Raw genomic sequence first — 18,733 nt, 5'->3', positions numbered from 1 at the left:
ACCGGCCAATCATCTTTTAATCAAAGTTCGTAGCTAAGCTAGGACGTGGAGTGCCTAAGTAACTTTCATGGATTCCCATAATCGATCAAACAATCAAACATGTTACTACTCACTAACCGAGGATTAGGATGAAGTTGATAGTTTTTGTTCTTCTTATTCCTACATTTTAGAAATCCAGTGAATCAAACAGGCCCTAGTTAGTCTGAACTGAGCTCCCGAAGTCGGCCGTATAAACAGCCAAAATTGGCATCACGCACTTGTTCAGTAATCCAGTCAGAGACCAGTCACACTTTCAGAATTTTCCATTTTGAGACACAGTCACACTTTCAGCTTCAGACAACATATTAATTATTTGGAACGTTTGGATGGTTGGATTGGGAGTGGCTACAAGACAGTCAAAAAATTTAAAGGGTCAGTCGATTTCCAATTTTCTATTTCAACCGTTGGATCAAGATCCAACGTCCACAACTTTATCTTCAACCTCTGAGCATGCACTGTTTCTCTTCAACCTCAAATTTGACCCCTGAGCCGCCAGCTTCCACCGGCCCCCGCCCCCCGCGGCCGGCGGCGCTCCTGCGACCGCCTCGCCGCCCCGCCCTCCCCTGAACCACCTTGAATCCTAAGATAGATAATAGGGTGCTGACGGCGAGCCCCTTCCTTCTCTCCGACGAGGCCCTTCCTCCTCCGTCCTTCATTCAAAATCGACTGACTCGAAATCAAAATTCAGCTGACTGACATGTAGCTAAAGCCCGTTGGATTACAATGCGTTGGCCCACAACAGTGGAATTCTGTCTGGCGTAGCGGAGTTCTTAGGCGTCAAATAGGTGGACAAACGACCACAAGCAGCTATTTGGGCCAGCTGTTGCCACAACCCATGTTAGCCCGTGTTTCTTTTTGCGAAAAATGTATTCTTCTTAATAAGATTTCAAAATGTTGTCAAAATATCAGTTTTAAGAAGTGCACAAGAGATTGTGGGAAATGAAAGATATGTTCATTCATACAAACAATTGTATTCATCTATAAAAAATCCATGGAATTTTTTTTAAATTGTATATGTGAAATAAAATGTTCATCACATATTTTATTTTTTCACATATGGAGAAAATTATATTCAGATGTTTAAAGAGTTTTCATAATTTTTAATGAACCGAAGAAAAATAATCAAAAGAGGAAATATGTATAAAATAAATATAAAACTGATACAAAAAGGAAAATTAGAAAAAATAAATACCACCTAAAAACATGGGAAACAAGAAAAACAGAAAACTAGAGGAAATTCCCAAAAAATGAAAAGAAAAGAACAAAACATAAAACTGACCGAACCAGGAGATGTGCTAGACCCAATTATGCATCCTCTTTTGTGTTATGCCGACATTTTAATGGGCGTCGAATAGGGTTTGTCAGCATAGCCTGTGAACCTTGTTTTGGGTCACCTAGGCAAATACATAAACCCACATCCTCGCTCGTACTTTTATCCGAGTGTCATCTTTGAGTCTTATTTGAGGCTCGTTGCACTGGATAGTTGGTTTCTTAACAGGATTAAAAAGTTATGGCGGTTTCTATAATGAAAATCCATGAGAAGGCTCGTTGCTTAAAAATATATATTAGAAAGACGTTGTAAAGAATCAGTTTGGAAATGGGTTTAATGCTTTCAAGTCCTTGGAAAAAACCACTATTTAGAACTTTGCCAAGTTGCACGTTACAGAGGCTAAAATGACGCAAAGTAAAATGTGTGAGCTCTAGGTTTGAACGGACGACGTCTCCCCTGCACAGACAGGAAAATTGCACTCAATTTCTAAAATGCGCAACCCCAATAGCCAATCAGTACAAGGATCTTCATTCCTACGGATAGTTACCTGTCAAGTGTGAATGCCGTAGAACAAGAGCATGGAGTACCAGGAACCGACAGAACCAGCGTACCTAATAAGCATCCTGGTTCAAGTCACATACGGGGTCTCTCTGGTCATGGTCATGGCTTACGGGCCAAGGGGGTAACTCTCAAGGCCTCAGGTTTATAAGTCATTGCTTTCCAGTCTAAGGGGTCAGTCAATTGGGGAATTTCGTGGAGGACGATCGCTTGGAGAAACTTTCCAGTCAAATGTTCTGTCTTGCTTGTCGTCCCCTTATATGGTTCGTGCTTCGACCACGCTATTCTATCTTACGCGTAGCTAGCCTATCTCCCGTAGCCCAGTCATGCATCCCCTTTGGTGCGCACTGCAATCTTTGAAATCTTCTACGCCCATGTCTCCGAGCTGCTGGTTCCTCGCCTTCGCCTGGGTTTGGTGGCTACCACTGGTGCTCGTGGCGGCTGAGGAGCAGCAGGTGGAAGGCTGCTCGGCCAAGTGCGGCAACCTCACCATCTCCCACCCGTTCTGGCTCACTGATTGGGACACGGGAAGATTATGTGGTTCACCTGGACCGCCGGAATTCGAGCTTACATGCTATAACAGCACTTATCCACTTCTACCGAGCTCCGTGCCCAACAACGCCGGCTTTGCAATCATGGACATGTCCTATGAGGAACGCAACTTGCGCGTCGTTGATCTGCGCAAGCTGCAATTATTACATGACCCACCCAGCATCTTCAACAGCTGCTTGCCGATCTGGAACACCTCTGCCAAACTGGGCCGCCAGTTTAAGATCTCCCCCGTCAACCTGGAACTCATCTTGTACAACTGCACGGAGAAGGCCGCGGCGACGGCATGCCGGGAAAAAGAACTGGTGCAGGCGAAGACGATGAGGTGCGTGAACACGAGCAACACGTTTGTTCGCGCAGGAGTGCCATACGACCGCACCGGGAACTACTCCGGCTATGCTTTGGAGGGCTGCGATCCAATCGTCTTGCCGGTGCTGGGCTTGCCGTCTGGCAAGACGAACGCGAGCCACTACGAGCGGCTCATCCAAAGTGGCTTCCTCCTGAAATGGGAACTGCCCCCTCCTCATCCTCCAGGTAAGTTCACCCAGTCAAATCATCTTTTATTCTAGTTCGGCTAGCCGCAGTCCCTAATTTGCTTGGATTTCCCTAATCGAAGCAAGCAATTAATCATGTTAGCTCAGTGCTCTCACTAGGTACGTCATTAGGCATTCGTTAACCAGTTGAACTGGGGTATGGTTCAGAACAAAGTCCTCTGACAGAACTTGTCCCTAGTCACGATGACTGAACTCTGAACTGCTCGACTCTGCAGCACGGCCAACATAGGCATCGCGGGCTTGTTCACTCATCCTCTTGACAGCCCAGTGGAAAACAGACTGTGAAACTTGGACTAGTGGGCCTATGTTTATTTTTCTTGGGCAATTTCGGCCTAACCACGGTGCTTTGCTCATTAGTTTTTTTTAGCAACGCTTGTTAGTCGGCCTATGGTTTTTTAGCAAGTGCGCCTATGTGGTACACTTCTATATTTAAAAAAAATACTGTCTTTTTAATGCAATGACTTATAAAAAGTCATTTTAATACATCAAGAGAATATGTCGAATATTCATGTAAAATAATTTCGTTTCATATGTACACCTAATTTTTATACTAATTAAATAATGTCCATATATTTGAAAATAGCTATTCATAATTATAAGAAAAATGGTCATGTATGTCAAAAGAGTTGTTCATACATTTCAGAACAAATATTCATGTTGAAGAAAAGGGTTCAAGACTTCAAAAGGAAGTGTATATATAATATATATTTACTACAAAAGTGCAGTAAAAATCAAATAAATATACATATAAATAAATTCATATAGTAAGTCAGTAATTTTAAAAATTGACCTAAAAAGTGAAGAAATAAGCAAATAACAAAAATATCAAAAGTAAAAGGTGAAAATGTAAAATTATTAATATGAAAACAAAAGGTAAGTAAAAAGGATTAATATGAAAACAAAACCCATTGTAAGTGATTTGAATAAAAAAGACCATGATCATTCTATGGATTTGCTATCTCTAAGTTGGTTTTCATACGCAGGCCAGGTCGCACATTATACAATGTCTAGATGTAGAAATGTGCAAGCGAAGGTTAGAAGTTCTTTTCATTAGATTAGATAAATGTCTAAAGAAGAGCACAAAATATCCTGGTCCTGGTTCTAGTGATATCATGGGCTCACGGAGGTCATGGCATACCTTACCTACAGATTTGATTAAGTCATGGCTTACTAGTCCATGGTGTCTATTGGGAAACTTCCTGGACGATGATCGCTTGTCCCAAATTTCCAGTCAAATGACCAGTAATACTCTGCTCGTTCGAGGTCCCCATATATATATGGTTCGTGCTTCCACCACGGCATTATCTCTTATACGTGTAGTCTACCTTCCCACAGCCATAGCCCCTGACCAGCAAATCCAGGTACCACCCTTTGCTATCCACTGCAATCTCTCCAAATCTTTTGCTCGGATGTCTCCCAGCTGCTGTTGGTTCTTATTCTTCATCGGTGTGTGGTGGCTGCCGCCGATGCTCGTGTTGGCCGAGGACCAGCAGGGGGGAGACTGCTCGACCATGAAGTGCGGCAACGTCAGCATCTTGCATCCGTTCTCGCTCACCGACAGAGAGACGGGAAGATCATGCGGTCCTGATCCCTACCCGGACTTCGATGTCGCTTGTATCAACAACAGTATTCCAGCTCTACGGAGCTCCATACCACTCAACCAGGGCTTTGAAATCCTCAATATCTCCTACAAGCAACGCAGCTTCTATGCAGTTGATATGGGCAAGCTGGGCGTGTTGAACACCACCAACAAGTGCCGTGGGGTGTTCTATAACACCTCAGTCAAACTGAACGGCCCGTTCAGGATCGCCTCCGTCAACCTGCACCTCATCCTGTACAACTGCACGGAGGAGGACGGAGCAGCAGCCGCGGCACGTCAGGACACAGAACTGGTGGAGACGAGAGTGAGGTGCGAGAACGAGTGAACGGTGCTTGTTCGTGCGGGAGTGCAGTACGACCCAACCGGGAACTACAGCAGCTACGCTTTGGAGGGCTGCGACGCGGTCATCGTGCCGGTGCCGGGCTCGTCCGCGGGGGCGAGCGCGAGCGACTACGAACAGCTCATGAGGGATGGCTTCCTCCTGACATGGGAGCTGCCCCCTCCTCACCCTGCACGTAAGTTCAGTTCACCCCGTCAAATAATCTTTTAATCGAATTCCTAGCTATGTCAACCAGTGCTCTCAGTAGGTTCGTACGTAGCCGTGCGGACCATTAGATGTTCATTCAACTGGGGTATGGTACAGAATAGTAAGTGGCTTCTCGGCTTATGCCTAGTCTGACTGAACTCTGAACTTCTCAAATGTTTTTTCTTTTTCTTTTGAGGGGATGAACTTCTGAAGTCTGGACGACGGCCAATATTGACATCATGGACTACTTGTTAACTGATCCACTAACAGCCCACCGGCAAATAGTAGACTTTATGGAAAGCTCGGACTAGTGGGCCTATATTTTTTTCTAGGGCAATTTTGGTCTAGTCATGGAGCTCCGGCCTATATTTTTTTCTGGCGGCTGTTATGCAGCCTACTAATACAACTTATTTTTATAAAAATGATACACTTCTATATTTAATTTTTTTACTCTTGGAAACCATTTTTATGAAATAACATACAAAAATACATCAAAAGGAGATGTTGGATGTTTGTGTATAAAAATATACTTATGTCATACTTAAACCAACCTTTTAAACTAACTTTAAAATTTCAGAATATTTGGAAATAATTGTTCATGCCTATAAGAAATTGATAATGTATCTCAAAAGAGATGCACATGCATTTCAGAACAAGTATCTATCTATTTGAAAACAAGGAGAGTAAGAAAGTAAAAAATAAACAAATAACTAAATCCATATAGTAAGACGGTACTTTTAAGAAAGAAATGGAAATAAATAAGAAAGAAAGACAAATAAATAAGAGAGAAAACTAGAAGTAAATGTAAAAGAAAAAAGGAAAAAGGGTGAATATGAAAACAGAAAGGTATTCCTGCAAAAAAGAAAACAAAAAAGAAAGATAACAATGCAGAAAATGACTATAAAGAAAAGAATAACTCATATTTGCATGCCATCTGTGCCCGTTCTTCACTCCAACCTAAGGCAGGACTAGGATTTTTCGTGAAGTCTGGGTCTACGGTGCAATTGTACGGTAGGGATTGCCGTGCGATAGTGAAGGGAATCTGTTGGCAAGGGTCACCTGTGACACTGTTTTCTGTCCTTGGTCGCAGACCGCCAATCCATTTGTGTTTCGGGGGCTCTTAAATGTAACCACAGAAATAAGAGTTGTTTTGTTACATCACATGGACTTAGAATTTTCTTGCAGCATGGTAGTGTGCATTGATTGTGCATACCCTGATAGTTTATTTAACGTCCTTTTGTGAAAAAAAAAACAGTAAAACCTTATAACAAGTCAATGCAAGGAGGATTTTTCTTGGGAATTGGGGCACAAGGCGATGAGTAGAAAAAATTATAAGGGTTATAATCTTTAGATTCGAGCATGTCCTATAGAAAGAATTCTGAAGACTAAAGTTATACACAATCCATTGTAATTCATTTGGATCAAAAAGGCCCAAATCATTCCATGGATTTGCTATTTGTAACTTGGCTAAGAAGTTGTTTTTTCCTATGCTGGCTATATCGCACATCACAAAGTCTAACATTATAAAAACAAATTGTGTTTAAATTTTTAAATATGCAACTGTAGGTTAAAAGGCTTTATTCATTGGATACTTGTTATTATTCCCGCTGCCCGGGTTTATAATGCCAATTAATCTTGTGTTAACTCAGACGGTTTTGAAACTTATCAGGTTCATAGGAGAAAAAAACTCAGTCTATAAGTCCTACACAATTGGCTGGTTTATAAGGCCTTGTGAGACAAGATTAATAGTAGGTACTCCCTCTGTAAACTAATATAAGAATGTTTAGATCACTACTTTAGTATTCTAAACGCTCTTATATTAGTTTACGGAGGGAGTACCAGGCAAGTGTGAATTGCAAAATTAATGGTTCTATACCAGCCAAGTGTGAAGGTTGTACCAGGATTATAACCTGGTTAGATAGCAGACAAGAGCGTGAAGTAGTCGGAACCGGAAAGAACCTGCCGAAGCATCCTGGTTCGGAAGTCACATCACTGGTTAAAAGAAGGTCATGATCATGGCTTACCTCGTCAAAGGGGAACCCTGAAGTTTGATAAGTCATGGCTATACTAGGCCATGTGTTCACTCGGGGTATATTTTGTGGATGACGATCATTTGCCCCAATTTTCCAATCTAATGTTGTCCGCTCACTCGCCGTCCGTCGCCATATATCGTTCGTGCTCCGTCCAACCGTATTCTCTCATACCTGTAGCCTATGACCACCCTTCCAGCCACGGTCCTCCTTTGCTGTTCACTCTAATCTTCCCAAATCTTCTACACCTATGGCTCCGAGCTGCTGGTTCTTCTTGGCCCTCTGGCTACCATTGGTGCTCGTGGTCGTGGCGGCTGTGCAGCAGGTGGAAGCAGGCTGCTCGGGCTTGGCCAAGAGATGCGGCAACCTCACCATCTCCGACCCTTTCTGGCTCAATGACTGGGAGACGGGAAGACCGTGTGGCTACCCGGACTTCGAGGTCACTTGCTTTAACAGCAGTACTCCAGTTCTACTCAGCTCTGTACCCCTCAGTTACGGCTTTGCAATCGTCAACATCTCTTATGAGGAAGAAAGGTTGCACGTGGTTGATGTAGGCAAGCTGAAATTGCTGAACGCCTCTAGCAGTTGCGAATTCCCGGTCTGGAACACCACCATCAACCTGAACCTCGTCTTGTACAATTGCACGGAGCAGGCGGGAGCAGCGGCTCTGGCACGCCGGCAGAGAGAGCTGGTGCCGACGAGGATGAGGTGCGGGAACGGGAGCGAGGTGTATGCCAAAGCGGGAGGCCGTTACAGCGAGGAGACGAGCGGCTACAGTGGCTACGAGGGCTGCGACGCTGCAGTCACGCCGGTGCTGGGCGCATACGGCAAGGCTGACGCGGGCGACTACAAGCGGCTCATCAGCCATGGCTTCCTCTTGACATGGGAGCTCCCACGTAAGTTCACCCACCAAATCATCTTTTGATCCAGTTTGTAGCTGGGCTACGACGACGGACGCGCAGTGCGTGCGTCGCCTTGCCTTGGATTTCCCTTATCCGATCAAGCAAGCTATCAATCGAATCATGCCACTCTTATTAGAGGATAAGGCCGTACGTGGTTGTGGCGGCGGATGGATGTGGCCGGCGCGGCATTTCCACCTTCCTGCTCGCTCAGTAGGCTGTGCGTGCGTCCACTTGACCATAGCCAAGTTGGCACGTCCTGGCAACACATGCTTGTTCTAGCTAGATTTTCTCCGGTGCAATGCATCTTGGCCGGCAATCATGTTGGCATTGCGCAAGTTAGTGCTGGTACCCTTTTTATCTTCCGTAGGCTGTCTGTCGTGTTGGTGCATTTCATCCTTGCGTGCGGTAGCTGCATGACCTCGTTGTGGCCACGAGTGATGGTCGGGTAAACGTGTAGCGCCGCCGTTAGTTTCTGATGAGCTGGGCGGCAGTGCCTGTCTATCTTTTGATCCTGTTTTTTGACCCACAGTAAACTTATCCTGGCATTTGCCTTTTTACCTGGGTGATCTTTGTAGTATCGTTTCTGTGGGTCTCTGCGTCTGCCCATGTAACTAGATCGATTTTTCTCGCTCTCAGTTCACAGCGCGGGTGCTTTTCCCCCCTTTATTATGCAAACAAAGAGTTCTTTCTCTCGCCGGCAACTACTACACTAGGACCGTACTAGTACGACTGATTAGTGATGTAAGGTAAATTACTCCCAAGTACAAGTGGGTTCTAATTTACACAAGTAGATGCTCATACATTAGCACAAGTGGAAACAAAGTTACTGCTAGGCTACGGCCCAAGACTGGATCACCCCAATTTGTACACTCAGCCCTGAAGTCTGGCACTGGCTGACAGTAGTGTCGAAAAGGTTCATACGCGATTCATCAGTCTTCTAGTGAAAATTTCGGATTTTGAAAAACATGCTAAACATTGGACTTAGTATATGCTGTAAGCCGGTAGGTACCGAGCACACGTACGCCATTGTGTGGAAAGTTCGTGTCAAAACTGTCAATACGTACGGTCAGCTAATTGGAGTACTGTCAAAGGTGTCCATGCATGTACTATACCAGTATGCGCTTACATTTCACCGGTTCACGTGTACGACCACTGTTACCAGTCCTCACACAAGTACGTATCCAGCTAGCTCACACCCATGGGTCCATGGCCGACAAGAGCGTGCACTAGCCGCAGCCGATCGACACGAGGAGCCCGGGCTCGCACCTTATCCGGTCCAGTCGCCTCACTGCTCGACCACGACATGGGATGACTGAAATGGGCGTGTGTGGACGTTCGTTGCAGCGGTCAAATGTTCCGGCTGATCACTCACTGACCCCCCTTCCCTGATGGATGTCCATATACGTAGTAGGTAGGTACGATGAGTATCTCAGTTGATACAATTCTATATCCTCCTCCATCCACCTTGTGTGCCCAAAGAATTACCTATCCTGCTACTCACCTAAGCCATCTACCAGAATCATCCTCCCTCGCATGTTCCCATGGCGCCTTGGGCCTTGCCTCTTCGTCTCCGTTGTCGTCGTTGTCATCGTCGCTTCCACGATGCCGGCACGGATGCTCGTCGCGGCGGCGGCGGCCTGCGAGCCGGAGCGGTGCGGCAACGTGACCGTCTCAGCCCCGTTCGGGGTCGTCTCGGGCTATGAGGAGAACCAGTGCGCGCAGTTTGGGTTCCAGGTCCACTGCACCGACGGCGTCCCCTACCTCGGGTACTACGAGCGCGGGTTCGGTGTGCAGATCCTCAACATATTCTACAACAATGATTCCCTGCTCGTCTCCGACGTCCACAAGCTCGGCGACTTCAATCTCACCGGCGAGGGAGGATGCCACGTGCCCAAGGCCAACACCGCCAGCAAAATCGGCCCTCCGTTCTCCATGAGCGGCCTCAACCGGAACCTCATCTTCTACAACTGCGCCGGGGCACCGTCGCCGGCGACGGTGCGCCGAGCGGGGCTGGCGGCGACGGTGTGCCGGAACAACACCTTTGTCCGCGCAGGGGGGCGTTACAACGCGACGGGCGTGATCGCCGGCAGCTACCATTTACCGGGCTGCAACGTCACCGCCGTGCCGGTGCTTGGGGCGGCTGGGAAGGTGAATGCCAGCGACTACATAGAGCTCATCAGCGATGGATTCCTCCTCACATGGCGGCCGCCGAGTGCTGCCGGTAGCGGTGAGTTCAGTCGTTGAATTAATCATTTTCTATCGAGTTCCTAGGAAACAAACAATCTGGCCTCAGCTTCCCTTCTCCAGCGGGCCATGCAAAATTAATGGCGGGTTGGCAAGCCGTCGCCGTGGCGGGCCATGGTTGGCGCTACTTGGCCGCCGCCGCGGCATTGCCGCTGTCCAACGGCTTCCCCGAAATCTAAGGGACACTGATTAAAAAACGGAAATGGGAAAGAAATAGAGCGTTGACTCTGACCGGTCAAGCCGCTCTGGCCACCGTCCTTGTTCCCCAAGTCGCACATCCCACCCTCCATTCTGTCCCGTTAACTAGTCCTCGCCAGCTCCGGTCAGTCAGCCATCCCCACCACAATCCATGCCGCCGCTCCAGCCCCCTCTCCTCCTGCTCCTGCTCGTCGCTTCAATTCTCGAGCTGCCGGCGCCGGCCGCTGCGGCCTGCTCGCCCAAGAAATGCGGCGACCTGAACATCAGTTACCCGTTCTGGCTGGAGGAGCCCGGCCGGCCGCCCTGCGGCTCCCCGTCCTTCCAGCTCAACTGCAACGGCAGCCAAGCTCTCCTCAGCCGCTCCATACTCGGGGCCTACCAGGTCGTTCAAGTCTTCGCCGAGAACTCCTCCTTCCTCGCCGTGGACAGGAACCTGCCGCTCCACGACGGCTGCCCCAAGTTTTGGTTCAACATCTCGCTGGGTCTCGGGTTGAGTCCGTTCGTCATCAGCAAGAGGAACAAGGAGCTGCTCGTCCTCGACAAGTGCACGGAGCAGAAGGTGACGCCGCCAGGGTTCAACCGCACGGGTTGCGCCAACGAGTCTTTCATCCGCCTTGGCGGGGAGTACGGCAGTCACCGCGAACCCGTCCTGCCGGCCTGCCGTCTCTCCGTCGTGCCGGTTCTTGGTTTTCCGGGCGGCGACGACTACGTCCGGAGCATGAAGCAAGGGTTCCTGCTTGAGTGGACGGTGCCGTCGGATAATTGCCCCAAGTGCGAGGCAAGCGGCGGTCAGTGCAGGTACGCCAATGACGGCACCGGGTTTTCCTGCCATTGCTCCGGCGACGTGTACCCTGAGATGTGCGGTGAGTTGACGAAAATTAACTGACACCGCCACCATGAATTTCCCTAGTCAATAACTAAGTAGTTCTTTGATCAAGCTAATCCCCTCAAAACTTCAAGTGCTAGCGACCGATTCAGTGACTCCCAAAATGCCTGACGTAGGTAGCAATTTTGACACTGCCATCTGCCATTGAATCGCTGTCAAGAACAGATTTACTGCGTTTTACGTCGCTGTTGGTAGGAGGAACATAGAATGCTGATTGGACACTGATATTTTGTTGTTCTTTCAACTCTCTTTTTTGCGGGAAAAAAAGAGTGCTTGCTTGGTTTCTTGGAGCTCCTGCAGACTACTATTTTGTTTCTGGTAGTTAGTGATGAAGTTAGCCCATTGATTGAGACGTTGGATGATTGGAGCCTATGGGTTCCTAGTCAAATGCATATGTTGAATTAGTCAACAACGCTATTCAACAAAGATGCCGTACTGACGGTTCCAAACAGACTATTCCCCGTAATTGCCGATCGATGCGCTTACTTTTCTGTGCCCTGGCCCGTTTTTCAAACATGTGGAAGTCAGAGTTGTTGCAACTGTTTGTTGTGGAATTAGGGGTGTAAAGTTGAATCGGGCACTGTGGTTAGTTTCAGTTGATACTTAGCGGTGCTGATGCACATGGTAATTGGGTGTTAACACTGCTTAATGAGTGCAGAATAGTGGGGCGATGCCAATCATTATGGCAGCTTACAGCATTCCATTTAAAATTTCTCTGTAGCAAGGCACCAAGCTAGCTTCAATGGAACTATCTATTCAACTCTGTTTGTTTTCTTGAAAACTATGATGGCACAGTTGCTTTTTTTTATAGATTTTGACCTACTGCCAAATGTATGAATCCGTTATTTCTGGTGTCACTTTTAGGATCTAAGTATCATGATTGTGGCTTCTATGAATTTTTTCTTAGTATACATTGCTACCGTCAGTTGTGAGTCTGAAATTCAGCTGTTGCTGGATTTTCCTCATTAAACAGTCACAAAAGGGAGTTCGACTTTATGTAGAACCTCGCAAAATTATCATGACAATACCAAGTCATCCTACATAATGCTCTTTTCATTTGTCAAGTGATTACTCATACTTGTTTATTTCTTCATAAACTGCAAAGATATTTACAGACTCTTCTTATGCAGGGGACAGTAAAAGGACGAAAACAGTTTTCATAGTAGGTGAGTGTCAATCAACTCTGAAGCTGTTCGGCCCATCTATTCCTTCGGTTCTTATTTCCTGTGCTCCATATTGTACCAGAATATGGAGAATAAGGGGGTGAAATCTCGTGATGAAGAATTAATCAGATCCCTTGGTTGCTTCATGTTGCTAATGCGTTATATTTGTTGTGAACAGTTGGATCACTAGGCGCTGCTCTTGCACTAATGGTGTTCGTCATCTATGTCTTGCACCAACGAAGGAGGAAGAAAAAAGCTATGGGTTCAAATGAGTTCATGCGAAGTGGATCTTCAATGACGACATACAGTAAAGACCTTGAGCTGGGTGGTTCTCCTCATATCTTCACTTTTGAGGAACTCGAAGTGGCTACTGATGGATTTAGTGCTTCAAGGGAGCTTGGTGATGGTGGCTTTGGAACTGTTTATAAAGGTAAAACACATGTTTTCAGAAACTCGTTGCTTCTCAATCTTATACGTAAATTACAGATGCTAGGAGCTCTGTTCTCAAGTGTATTCTCTGATAAAATTATCTTGCCCTTAATTCACTTGGCAATGACAACTTTGAACATTTTGTCATTCAGGAAAACTCAAGGATGGGAGAGTAGTTGCGGTGAAACGCCTTTACAAGAACAACTACAGACGGGTTGAGCAATTCCTGAATGAGGTTGACATCCTATCCCGCCTGCTCCACCAGAACCTTGTCATCCTATATGGCTGCACGTCTCGGATGAGCCGTGACCTTCTCCTGGTGTACGAGTTCATCGCAAATGGGACCGTCGCGGACCATCTTCATGGATCCCGTTCGGCGGAACGAGGCCTCACATGGCCTCTGAGGCTGAACATTGCCATAGAAACGGCTGAAGCACTGGCCTACCTCCATGCAGTCGAGATCATACACAGGGATGTGAAGACAACCAACATATTACTGGACAATAACTTCCATGTCAAAGTTGCAGACTTTGGGCTGTCACGCCTGTTCCCGCTCGAGGTCACCCATGTCTCGACTGTTCCACAGGGCACACCGGGCTACGTCGACCCTGTGTACCACCAGTGCTACAAGCTGACCGACAAGAGCGACGTCTACAGCTTTGGTGTCGTGTTGGTGGAGCTGATATCCTCAAAGCCTGCTGTGGACATGAGCAGGAGCCACAGTGAGATCAACCTGGCCAACATGGCTCTCAACAGGATTCAGAACCATGAAGTTGTTCAGCTGGTTGATCCGGAGCTCGGCTATGACACCGATCCCGAAACGAAGAGGACGATCGACCGCGTGGCCGAGGTGGCCTTCCAGTGCCTGCAGATGGAGAGGGACCTGAGGCCGTCGATCAAGGAGGTGGTGGAGATCCTGACTTGCGTCAGGGACGGAGACTATCAATCTAAGAGCATGAAAAAGAAGGCTTCTCAGAAAGAGGACGCGCACTTGCTCACGGAGGGCTTGCAGTTTTCGCCTGACACGGTCATCCATAGATTCGATAGCCAGTCAACTAACCACTCGGTAGCATCGAATGCTAGCGGGTTATGATGTGCTTTGTATTGATTCTGAAGAAATAAGGCCGCCCTGTCGATCGGATGAGTTGTATATAGCATAGAGTTTGCTAATGAGGTGATTCATCTTACTAATAAGTACAGGCTCATGGTTGCAGTAACTCTGCATTTCTGAGCTTGGCAATGATTCAAATGGTAGGTGTATGTACTAGGAGCAAATTCCAGGATAGGCACTGTAATATACATATAGTCAGTTCAAGTTGACGAAAAGATTGAATTCAGAAGTTGAACCGATCAACATTCATATTATAAGTAATCACACTGTACTTATATATAGGAGTAGTAATGTACTTCCTCCGTTTCTAAATATAAGACCTTTTAGAGATTCCACTATAGACTACATACGAAGCAAAATGAGTGAATCTACACTCTAAAGTGTGTATATATTCATCCGTATGTACTCCCTCCGTTCCAAAGTTGGTACAAAGTTGTGTCATCTATTTTGAAACGGAAGAAGTAGTTCATAGTGGAATGTCTAAAAGGTCATATACGTATTTAGGAATGGAGGAAGTACTTATATATAGGAGTAAGGTACAATTATTAGAAAGAGGACGCGCACTTGCAGACTTGCTCACGGATGGCCTGCAGTTTTCACCTGATTTGGTCATCCATAGATTCCATAGCCAGTCAACTAACCACTCGGTAGCGTCAAATGCTAGCGGATTATCTAACATCAAATGTTGAAAAGAATGTTGCCGAGGCCCTTTTTGGCACTCTTTGACAATGAAAACAAAGTTTTGCTTCGGTAGACCTCACAATTTTTTGTATATATAGATTTTGATGGATTAAAGATGGAGATTAGAACCCTTCAAAAAAAGATGAAGATTAGAATATACCCTTTTAATAAAAAATATTAGATTGTTCTGATCTCTTGTTTGATGCATTAGGAAGTAAGGATTAGAATTAGTTGATCCTAAATAAACGAGAAGACGCAACACCGAACTGCATCCGGTGTCGCCATCTACCGAGCCCCAACGTGGCATTCAAATCAAATCGGACGTCACGTGAAGGAGGAGACGGCATCTTCGCTGGGTAGTCGCGTCGTCCATATCACGGGCCGCCACAAGGAGCAGGCGTCCGCATCTCCGTCGTGTTGGCAGTCGGCCAGCCAGTGGCGCCCGATCGTCGTGAATAAGGAAGAGCCCTTCTTCCAGGCATCCTCCAAGCCGCCCCCATGCCTCCACTACTACCTCGGTGGTCGCGACACGTCCTCATCCTCATCCAAGAAATGCCTCGACGAGGCGGAGCACTAGAAGCGTCGCAACAAGGTGCGTTGGGCGGTGTACCGTGTACGTGAAGGTTGACGGCATGTCGGCCTGGGTCCTCGCGGACCTGCGCTTGCGGATGCTTAGGCCTTGTATCGGTCCAGGACCTACGATCAGACGCCGTCGACGCTGGCTTAGCAACCAACTTCTCCAAGCGGGACTGGCCAAACCTGAGCGCTTCATTCGACTCCAAGGCAAGGGCGGGTGGCGCAGGCGGAGTCTGCGGTTGCGCGTCGCCGAAGGCAGCCTAGCATCTACACCAGACTAATTTGCAATTATATATTTGAGTTATGCTTCAGTGTTTGCGGCTTTTACACTAAAAAGAGCATCACTAAATATGTTGAAATCACACCATATAAGATACGGTATAGGACGCCGAACCACTTTGTCTTTTCTTAAAATTTGAAATGAGATGCGTATGTAAAGTGTATCATGGTTTCCACTGAAGTCTTCAGTAAAGCAACAACACCAAAGCGCCGTTGCCGCTCAATCTAAAGGATCATGGTTTTCATACGGAGCGATCTGAAGAGAGTAGCCGTGATGATGCCTTCATGGACATCCTTGAATGCCGCCGTCGTCTGTCTAGACAAGCCAGATAGGAATCTGTACCCAGCATGCCTCCCAGCCTCCAAGACCACGAACGATCGCCTAAAACATCGACCACCACGTCACCCACACTGCCATGATTGCTGTGTCCACACCTAAGCCGCGAGCTTCGCCCATGAGCATCGTGGCTCCCACCACCAAGGGTCGCTGCCCCGGCATCCCGGATCTCCCCTCCGCCGCCACCATTGCATCCGGACGCCAACAACTGGTGAAGTGGCAAAAGGCATCGCCAAGAGCCCCACATCTAGCTCCTTGGTGAGGACAGGGCCCAGTCGACCCGTACAAGGCAGGGGAAGTGAACGACGGCCGCCAACTGCAGCCACCCCAACCACCGAAGACCCAAACCTCCGCCATGACCAATTTGGTTTCTCCAGATTTCAGCAACGGGACTGCCAGGGGGCCCCTGCCTCCCTCTCGGATTCGCTCCCACCACCACCGGGCCGCCGAAGGTGCCTAGAGCATCAGCCACTGCCACTGACCGATGGAGCTCGCCTCCAGGCGCCGGGTCGGGGCACCAGACGAATGGAGGGGAAGATCACGGCCGTCCCCCACCGCGCCACTGCCACCACCTACCACTACAGGGTGGCCGTTCGCGGCCCATGCCACCCACAGCCTGCGCCGACGCACAGAAAAGCAAGCCGTCGCTACTCGCCCACCTGGACGCTCATCATCCACCGCCGTCGGCGATGTCAGAGCAGGTCGCCTGTGACCCAGGCCGCAAGCAGTCCCCTCTACATGATAGGCCGCCGGCGCGAGATCCGCTTGATCTGGTCTGGTCCGTCCCGCATGTCACCGCCTAAAGAGGCCGCTACTCCGCATCCGCCACACGCCGTTAGGGGCCCAGTTCGCCACCGCATCGCCGCCAGGGGCCAGTTCACCATTGCACCGCCGGCAGGTAGAGCCGCCACGACCCAGCAGGGTGGATGTTGTGCCGCCAGGCTTGCGACAGTCCAACGCCTCCTGGCGCTGCGTCGTTCCGCGCCAGCCGTCAACTGCGAATAGAGAGGTTAGATCCCTGCTGCCACTAACGTCAGCTGGGCTTTATCGCGGTGACGGTGAGGGAGAAAGGCTGGAGGAGTCGAGTGGTGGCGCGCTAGGGTTTCCCCCGAGTACGCTTGCGGGAGGGGGCAGGGTTGTCTTAAGAAAAATTACTGGAAGTTTCTCTGTTTTTATTTACTTCACATATTAGAGTTGATTGAAGTCAAACTTCATAAAGTTTCACCAAGTTTATAAATAAAGTACAAACATTTTCTATAATAAATTTATATGATGTGAAAGTACATTCAATAATACATCTGATGGTATTGATTTGTTGTTGTATATATTAATATATTTTTTATAAATTTTCTCAAAGTTTATAAATCTTGACTTTGACTAAAGTTAATACGTGGACTAAATAGAAACGGAGGGAGTAGTAGATTTTCAACCCATTATTTTCAACCCATTGGCCGGGATAATTCTTAAGTTTGGACTTCATTTGAGTTAATATATGTGTGATGATATGGGTGTGTGTACAAAAAAAAATGTACTTTTCAAAGGAAAAGGATCAAAGAAAACTGAAGGTATTTCTCAAGAAAGAACCAAGAAAACTGAAGGTGAGATAGAAGTCACACAATCAACATTCAGGGCATTCAGGGTATTGATCAGTGTAGACCCACGCTTAATGAAAGCTGAATGTGAGACAGAAGACCATTCAGTGTATCGATCATTCTTTAAGCAGATGTTTGTGTAGAACAAAGCCTGTCAGTGGCCAAGTTTTCCGTGTCCATCCGAAACACAAGCAAAAACAATATTCAATTTTTGTGTATGCAAATTCTGCACTGCACTCAAAATCAGAACAATTTACTTCTCATTTATTCATCGCCAAATCTGTTGGCGATTACACAAGTACAGAGTACAGACACGACAGGGAAAAGAAACGCAATACAGAGATGGCTCGTCAGACTCGGCAAGAACAAAGACACGACTGTAGCATACTTTTAGGTTGCAGAACTCGCACACACATGAACCAGACCCGAATACTCAGCCGGAGATCTGGATGGCCTTCACCTCAGGCTTCTTGACCTCGGCCTTGGGCACGGTGACGGTGAGCACGCCGTTCTCCAGCCCGGCCTTCACCTCCTCCACCTTGGCGTCCTCGGGGAGGCGGAAGCGCCTGACGAACTTGCCGCTGCTGCGCTCCACGCGGTGCCACTTGTCGTTCTTGTCCTCCTCCTCCTTTGTGCGCTCGCCGCTGACGACGAGCACGTTGCCGTCCTCCACCTCCACCTTGACCTCCTCCTTCTTCACGCCGGGGAGGTCGGCCTTGAAGACGTGCGCCTCGGGCGTCTCCTTCCAGTCCACCCGGGCGTTGGCGAACGCGGCCGTCTCGCTGCTGCCGCCTGAGATCGCCGGGACGATGGAGCGGAAGGTGTCGAAGGGGTCAGCCCAGAGGTCGGCGAAGGGGTCGAACACGTTGCTCCGCCTCACGATCGACATCGTGGTGTTGATTGCTTCGGCTTGTGCGCTCGGAAAATTCTGTGGATCGTTGGATGTTGTCTGCTTTTGCTTGAAACTGATTTGAGTTGGGGTACAGGGCGATGGGAGGCCAGATATATAGCGTCGCAGGTGCTGCTCTTGAAGCATCTCGACTACTCTGCATTTGATGAGCGTTTGGCTCCAGGAGCTTCTCCTTGTTTCCATTTTCGGCCCATGAAGGTGCTACCGTGTTCTAGAGCACTCTCCTGCTTTGGTGTTAGTGGGCCTTATCCAGTATCCAGCAGCACCTCAGCGAGTACTCTGGAATGTGATGGAGCCTT

General features: G+C 47.9%; 2 protein-coding genes across 8 annotated transcripts in view; one reads left to right on the top strand and one right to left on the bottom strand.

Moving 5' to 3' along the window:
• LOC123059907 (LEAF RUST 10 DISEASE-RESISTANCE LOCUS RECEPTOR-LIKE PROTEIN KINASE-like 1.2) overlaps positions 1–14,330 on the top strand; it is a 35,264-nt gene extending 20,934 nt beyond the window's left edge. For 3 of the 7 annotated variants that reach the window (XM_044482448.1, XM_044482450.1, XM_044482449.1), the window contains exons 2-4: positions 12,487–12,522; positions 12,698–12,949; positions 13,101–14,330. In XM_044482448.1, the coding sequence (XP_044338383.1) occupies positions 12,487–12,522; positions 12,698–12,949; positions 13,101–14,041 (1,229 nt within the window). In that variant the 3' untranslated portion in view covers positions 14,042–14,330. The other 4 variants (XM_044482451.1, XM_044482454.1, XM_044482453.1 and 1 more) reach the window with 4 other exon arrangements.
• Positions 14,331–17,756: 3,426 nt separating this feature from the next.
• On the bottom strand, positions 17,757–18,531 carry LOC123057621 (16.9 kDa class I heat shock protein 1-like). The gene has a single exon (XM_044480550.1). The coding sequence runs from the start codon at positions 18,411–18,413 to the stop codon at positions 17,958–17,960; it is 456 nt and encodes a 151-aa protein (XP_044336485.1). The 5' UTR covers positions 18,414–18,531; the 3' UTR covers positions 17,757–17,957.
• Positions 18,532–18,733: the final 202 nt, after the last annotated feature.

The sequence above is a fragment of the Triticum aestivum genome, chromosome 3A (genome assembly GCF_018294505.1).
Source record: "Triticum aestivum cultivar Chinese Spring chromosome 3A, IWGSC CS RefSeq v2.1, whole genome shotgun sequence".
NCBI classification, from domain to species: Eukaryota; Viridiplantae; Streptophyta; class Magnoliopsida; order Poales; family Poaceae; genus Triticum; species Triticum aestivum.
Note: the sequence above shows the minus strand (reverse complement) of the source record. Positions and strands in the feature narration are given on the sequence as shown.